Source organism: Pantherophis guttatus, chromosome 3 (genome assembly GCF_059756535.1).
Source record: "Pantherophis guttatus breed Tessera chromosome 3, ASM5975653v1, whole genome shotgun sequence".
Taxonomy (NCBI): domain Eukaryota; kingdom Metazoa; phylum Chordata; class Lepidosauria; order Squamata; family Colubridae; genus Pantherophis; species Pantherophis guttatus.
The window spans coordinates 57797288-57804936 of NC_142065.1; the positions used below are offsets into that span (position 1 = coordinate 57797288).

The following is a 7649-nucleotide window of genomic DNA, read 5'->3' on the forward strand; positions in this document are numbered from 1 at the left end:
CAGGCTCATATATTTATTTGTGAAGTAATAGTGCTAATGCCTCAAAACACATTCAGTGATTTTTCTTATCACTGAAAATAAATGGTACCTATACTTTAAAATATTATACTTTAGGACTAGGATGTGAAGCCACTAAGAGCATTTCTGACCTTCCCTTTATCTATACATTTCAAAAATACAACCAGATATCTGATTTTTATTTTTTTCCTGCTTCTGCCTTGCTCTAGCAAGTTTACCAGTAGAATATTTTGAGATTAAAGTTACAGATAGCCCTCAATTTATAATCACAATTGGAACCAGAATTTCCATTGCTAAGCAAGGCAATTGGTTAAGTGAATCATGCCCAATTGTTTGACTTTTTTCTATGGTTGGTAAGTGATTCACTGCAATTATTAATTGAATCATGGGATTATTAATCGAATTCAGTTTCCCTCATTAACTGCTTGTCAGAAGCTGAGAAGATCGCAAATGACAATCTATAGCGCTAGAACACTGCAATTGTCTAAATAAATACCTGTTGCCAAGCACTCTAATTTTGATCACATGACTGTGGGGAGCTTGTGACTGTTGTGTGAGGCGTGGTCATAAGTCTTTTTTTCAATGCTGCTGTAACTTTGAACAGTGAATGGTTGGAAATCCAGAACTACCTGTGTTAGGATTCATAATAAGAGCCGCAGTGGTGCTGTGGTTAGAATGCAGTTCTGCAGGCTACTTCTACTGACTGCTGGCTGCCTGCAGTTCGAGTCTCACTGGCTCAAAGTTGACTCAGCCTTCCATCTTTCCGAGATCGGTAAAACAAAGACCCAGATTGTTGGGGGCAATATGCTGACTCTGTAAACCGCTTAGAGAGGGCTGTAAAGAACTATGAAGCGGTATATATATCTATGTGCTATTGTTATTGCTATGGTTCAGCTGCAGATCATGAGAATGACCACTAGATGGTAACAGAGTACCAAAATCTCTCTTTGCTGCCATCTAGTAACTGTGGGCTATCAGGCAGTCCTCAACATTCATTTTATTTTTTTATTTATTTTATTTTTATTTGATTTATATGCCGCCCTTCTCCGGAGACTCAGGGTGGCTTACAATGCATTAAGCAATAGCCTTCATACTTTTGTATATTTATACAAAGTCAATTTATTGACCCCACAAACTGGGTCCTCAATTTACCCACCTTAGAAAGGATGGAAGGCTGAGTCGACCTTGAGCCTGGTGAGAATTGAACTCGCAGTAATTGCAGGCAGCTGGATGTTAAATGCTGCCTTAGGAGGCATTAGGAGGCATTAGCCTCCTACGCCACTCAGCTTCATCATTCTCTTCCTTGCCCGAGGTTTAAACCAGGGATGAAATTCAGCAGGTTCTGACAGGTTCTGGAGAACTGGTAGCAGAAATTTTGAGTAGTTCGGAGAACCGGCAAATACCACCTCTGGCTGGCCCCAGAGTGGGGTGGGAATGGAGATTTTGCAATATCCTTCTGTTACATATAACTGCCTAATGTTGCTTCCCAGTGGCAGAGTAAGGGTTAACCCCATCCATCCCCTAGACCTCCCCCTGATCCCTCCTTACCTTGGTCCCGCCTCCCAGGTATATAAGGTATGGTCCAGGGATCCAGATCCACTTCCAGATGTTTACCTGTAACAGAAACATCTGATTAATAAAGAAACTTTGATTCAACTGCATTTTGTGTTGGAGTCATTGGGTAAGATCCTTGGAAACACGTAACACCTTCCCCCAGGAGTGGGGAAGGAATGGGGATTTTGCAGTATCCTTCCCCTGGAGTGGGGTGGGAATGGAGATTTTGCAGTATCCTTCCCCTGGAGTGGGGTGGGAATGGGGATTTTGCAGTATCCTTCCCCTGGAGTGGGGTGGGAATGGAGATTTTGCAGTATCCTTCCCCTGGAGTGGGGTGGGAATGGGGATTTTGCGGTATCCTTCCCCTGCCACGCCCACCAAGCCACGCCCACAGAACCGGTAATAAAAAAAATTGAATTCCCCCACTGGTTTAAACCCTGGAGGAATACAGACACCTGTATTCTTTTAAAATTAATGTTCAAGTTTAAAAAGTAGAAGCCAGTCTCTTCCAAGAGAGAGGAGCCGCATGCCTTGCCTCACGTAGCGCCTCATGTTTTCTTTCTGTTTCCTAATTGAAATCTGAAAAGGAGGGGCGGAAGCTTAACGGCAAGGCTCCAGGGTAGCCCTGGATTCTCCAAATCCTGTCAAATGCAGTGCAACTGCCTTTAGGCGCGATCCCATCCTCGGGACATCTTCCGCTTCCGTCCGTGCTGCGGAGCTGCTACTTTTAAGGGTAAGGTCGTGGAAAAGTTGGTGTTTTGCCGTGTTCTTCCCCCCGCGGTATAAATTCATTCCCGGCTGGAAGGAGAGAGAATAATAAATACGACTGGAGAAATATGGAGTTCAAATCAGGTGAGAGGCGAGGGAGTGGATGCATGCAGGGAGTCTCTGCCGGGCAGCAGCAGATGGAATCAGCACGCGGCAGGGCGCCCGATGGGGAAGCGGCACGAAAAGAGGAAATAATTACGCTGCCGTGTAAAAAGAGTATGAGTAAAAAAAAAAGAAGAAGAAATCCTTGTTTTTTCAAGTGAGAATGAGGAGTTGGGAGCGGAATGGTTTGGATAACCATTTAGATTTATTGCAAGGGGGGGCTCTCTTTTTTTGCAACTTGTTCTCTTGAGAAAACCTGATTTATTTTTAAAGATAAAGGGGCAGGTATGGGAAGTATTTTAAAATGCAACACGTTTTAATCTTTCATCTCTTCTACCGATTGTTCTAAACAACTTGAAAGGCAACATGCTTGTCGAGAAAACTCTTCTAGTAGGGAGGAAGGAAGGGAAGGGAAATTAGAGTAGGAGAGAAGATAAGATAGGGGGGAAGAGAGGAGGAGAAGGAGAAGGGAAGGGGAAGTAGAGAAGAGAAGAAGAGGATGGGGAAAGAAAGTAGAAAGGGATAGGGAAGAGGGAGAGGGTAGGTTTGAGGAGAAAGATTGCTGTACAATGAAAAAGATGAAAGAAAGGCAACCCCGAACAAACAAATATAAATACATTAAGATAAAGAATGAATTGTTTAAGAATAAAAGAGAATAAATATGAATAAACAGTAAAGTTAGAATCTAGGGGCAAACGAAGATGGTGTTTATGTATGCAAGTATAGAAATATTGAGATATGATAAAAAAAGAAAAAAGGGGGGAAGACGATTTTGGCAAGAATTGTAATTGAGTAAAATGTATTCGAATTTGATTAATTGTAAAAGATAAGAAACGACCAACGCTCTGTTCAAAAAAAAAAAGATGTGGGTGAATGTGGGAGAGGAGAAAAAACCAATAAAACTTTTTTTTTTTTTTAAAAAAAGAGAAAACTCTTCTTTTTAAAGCAGCAGTTTGTATATATATCTTACTTGTAAGTAAGCCCAGAACTTGTTTTCCTCAAACAGTCAAAGAAATGGTAACTCTAAAGCAGGGGTGAAATTCAGCAGGTTCTGACAGGTTCTGGTAGCGGAAATTTTGAGTAGTTTGGAGAACCAGCAAATACCACCTCTGGCTGGCCCCAGAGTGGGGTGGGAGTGGAGATTTTGCAATATCTTTCCCCCAGGAGTGGGGAGGGAATGGGGATTTTGCAGTATCCTTCCCCTGCCATGCCCACCAAGCCACACCCACAAAACCGGTAGAAAAAAAATTTGGATTTCAACACTGTTCTAAAGGAAGTAATATGACCAAATAAAAGTAATATTTAAAATGACAATTTTATTGCACTGTGATAGGACAGAGCCACGCATCACTGCCCACTTCATGGAGAGCTGCTTGAAGATGACTGTGATATTCTTCACTATCACCACAAGCCCTCACTAAAGTCTACTTTTTGGTTCATGGTGTATCTGAAGAAAGTGTAACTGTAGGAGAGGAAGCTTCAAGCCAAGAAGGTAGCTGTGAAAGATCAGTGTCTCAATGAGTCTAAAAGGTCAAGAGGTGACATGATGTGAGGAATTTCCAAACCAACCATCTGGCCCACAAACTCAACAGTTTCAGCATTTCAGTCTGAAGGATTATATTTAGTACCATTTCAGATATATGCATCTGAACAAGAAATCAATTGGCTCAGCCACAGAACAATAATGAGGGCATTGGGATCACATAGCTCTGAGCTGCATAAAAGGATCCTGTAGGATGTGAATCTATAGTTCAGAGTCAGAGAAGCTTCCGATATTTATTTTAAGATATTATAGCATGAGATCATGTCTGACTGTTTCTGGATGGGTGCAATGGCGTCCTATGGAAAAAAACCCAGTTTTTGATCAATAAAATGGTTCCAATAGAGATAAATATATTCACTTATATACAGGGCCGGATTTTCCTATAGGCTAACTAGGCTTCAGCCTAGGGCCTCAAGATCAAGAGGGGCCTACATTCAAATTGTTAGCAAAATTAAAATTACACTTTCACTATAGGTGAAAGGGCCTCATAAGTGGAATAGCCTAGGGCCTCTTTTCATCTAAATCCGGCCCTGCTTATATACAATGTGAAGTAAAGTTGAAAGATGGCTCAAAATAGTAGCGGAGAAGTGAAATGAACCTAACAAATAAAATGGACGTTACATTCTTTTCTTCCCTGTCTTTTAGAAGAGACCAGGCCAAACCGGTTTCATCCATTTGCCTAATTCCATAGAATCCTCCTCACCAGCTGGCAGCACAGTCCAAGGACAGCCTTAGCAAAAAAATTTGCAAAATTGCAATTTTTCATCTTCTATCAGTTGACGACCTGAATATTCCCTCTTCCTTTGCCTTATAATAGAACTAATCCTAGTTATACTGATAAGGACCTAGGATTTCCTGTCTTGCAGCCCCCAACTTGTATAAAAAATTTTTGCTTTCTTATTGTTCAAAGTCCCTCTTTCTTGTAAAGCCGGCATCCATGATTGGTTATGTTCCTTCTTGACGGGATCCATGGCAAAGTGTAATTTTTTTTTTGTAAAAGGTTTTTTTTTTTACACAAACAATGCGTTTTTTCTGAACAGAGTATTGGAAATTTATACAATTTTTGGCTGTCTCCAACACAATTTATATATTCCACTTTTTGCCATAATAATCTTTCTCTAATTTTTATTTTCTTTTCCTTGTTTCTTCTAATAACCAATATTACCATTCGCCCTAATATCTAATCTTAATCAAATTTAATTATTTTCCTTACTGTCTCCAAGTTAAAACCCTTAAATTTGAAATTCTTTTCACAACATAATATAATTGGCAAAGTGTACTTAAACTTTACATAATAATATCCATGTTTCTCATATTGTCATATATAAAACTGCACCATATCATAGTATATGAATTTCTTTGGCTGCTTGGGGGTGGGACTGAGTGGTGTAAATGTCCACCCAGCAGGAGCCAAGACACTTTGTTCATAGCTGCTGTGATAGTTTTGCTGTTTCTATGTTTCACCAATTTTGTATTCTGTTATCTGTGAATGTCCTGTTCCTCTCCTTTTCTGAGAGGAATATTCTGGGATAGGACGACAAAGTGAGCAAAAGGAATTTAAGACATAAGTTTTCTTTATTGTGTTTGAAAACAGAATGTGGCTGCATCTTAAAGAATTGAAAGTGAATTGCTGGTTTTGGCAGGACAGAATGCCTGGACAAGTTCTTGCAGTTTTCTTGGCCTGCTTCTAGGGCTGAGAGAGTAGGATTGGCCCAAGGTTAATCAGCTGGCTGTGTGCCTAAGGTGGGACCAGAACTCGTGTCTCTTTGTTTCTAGGCTTTGTTTCTACACCAAACTGTCTCTCCCTATGAAATATGGGGGCCTTTTATTTGTGCAATAGATCAGGGCCCAGTTTCGATTAAATTCTGGTCTGCCACTCCTACCTTAAGATATTGATCTGGACTTTTTCCTTTTTGTTTTGTAGATTTAATAGCAAAAGGAGTCATTGCAACTAATCAACCACAAATTTCATAATGTCTGCTGTTCTGAAGCGGTTGTGTTACATTGGATTCCATGTTCTTCAGGGCCAACAGTTGGCCAGTCACCTGATGCAAAGGTTTGGCTTTGAGCTGTTTGCTATACGGGAAACAGAGAGGAAGAGGCAGCAGGCTTTCCGAAGAGGAGATGCTATTTTTGTTGTCAATGAAGAGCGGGAGCTGACTGAGAAAAAGTTTTCATCTTCAGATTTACCTTCAGACTGCTATAAGCATAAAAGGATCCTGTATGATGTGAACTTGCAGTACAGAGTCAGTACAGCTTCCAATATTTGCTTTGAGGTAGAGGATGTCCCTGGAATCTCCCGTAATCTACAAGAGAAAGGCTGCAAGATCCTTATTCCTCCCACCACGGAAGCAGATGAAAATGGCTTTGTTACTTACTCTGTAGTGATGTCCATTGTGGGCAATGTCAGCCATACTCTTCTTGACCGATCCCAGTATGGTGGGCCATTCCTGCCTGGTTTCTGTGAAGTTGAAGTTTCCCCCAAGAAATTCCAGAAGGAGAAGGAAACCGTACATTTTGACCACATCACCTATGCCTGTCTGCAAGGTAGCTCACAAGCTGTGCTGGACTGGTACAAAAACTGTTTTGGTTTCCAGCGCTTCTTCATCCACCATCAAGATGATGCTGCAGAAGGCTTTCGAATTCAGGGGGAAGACATGGGCCTTCGTCTTACTGCCATGCAATACAGTGATGATCGATTGTCACCCTTTGAGCCCGACTGTAAATTTGTTCTGGCTGAGTCACTGCCAAGGCAAAGGATGGGCCAGGTGGACACTTTCTTACAGCAACATGAAGGAGCTGGCATCCAGCATGTGGCCCTTTATACTACAGACATTGTAAGTACTGCTGCAGCCATGGCAAAGTCAGGAGTAAGCTTTTTCAAGCCATCCGCATCATATTACAATGAGAAAAGCAAAGAGAAGGAGATGCAGCAAATTGGGCAAGATCTTCAGCTCCTGAAAGACTACGGCATCCTTTTTGATGCAACAATAGCTGACAAAGGACAGGACAGTAGCCCTAGCCTGCTTGAGAAGCAATACCTGATGCAGATCTTCACTAAACCTCTTTTTACAGAAGAGACCTTCTTCATAGAACTCATTGAGCGCCATGGGGCTGCAGGTTTCGGTGAGGGAAATGTCCGTGCTCTTTGGAAATCTGTTCAGGATTATATGGATCAGCAGCAAAGACCCACTCTACTTGAGAACAAAGCCTGACAGAATGTTCTTTTTGTTTGCTCAGAGGCGCCTTGAACTGCAAGATGGGCAGCAAATAAATTTAATAAATTATAGCTAAATAATATAGTGCTGCCTCAAATTTGTTAACATAGGATTAATGCCCATGTTAGAACAAGCATATGGACTGATTCGGTTTAAATATGTACCTGTGACAATATCACACTTGAAAGCACGTAGGTTTTTGCCCTGCTAGTTGAACTATTGAATTGGTAATTGACTTTAACAAAGTACAAAGGCCTAAGGGAATGGCTGTTATATTTTCCCTAGGAAGAGAAAAATGCTCTCTCTATTAGAATAAGTGACTGCTATCTGCAGAACTCCCCCAGTGTTTGGGATCATGGAGTTCAAATCTGAAAAGGTGCAAGTTTCCTGTTGCTTAACTACAGTACTCTTAGTGAAGAAAGTTACCAAGTTAAGTAAGAAAAAAG

The 7649-nt window shown here is 41.2% G+C and overlaps 1 protein-coding gene across 1 annotated transcript; it reads left to right on the top strand.

Moving 5' to 3' along the window:
- Positions 1 to 2233: 2233 nt before the first annotated feature.
- HPDL (4-hydroxyphenylpyruvate dioxygenase like) lies at positions 2234 to 7283 on the top strand. The gene is made up of 2 exons (XM_034414931.2): positions 2234 to 2424; positions 5910 to 7283. The coding sequence occupies exon 2, from the start codon at positions 5959 to 5961 to the stop codon at positions 7198 to 7200; it is 1242 nt and encodes a 413-aa protein (XP_034270822.1). The 5' UTR covers positions 2234 to 2424; positions 5910 to 5958; the 3' UTR covers positions 7201 to 7283.
- The last annotated feature ends 366 nt before the right edge of the window (positions 7284 to 7649 follow it).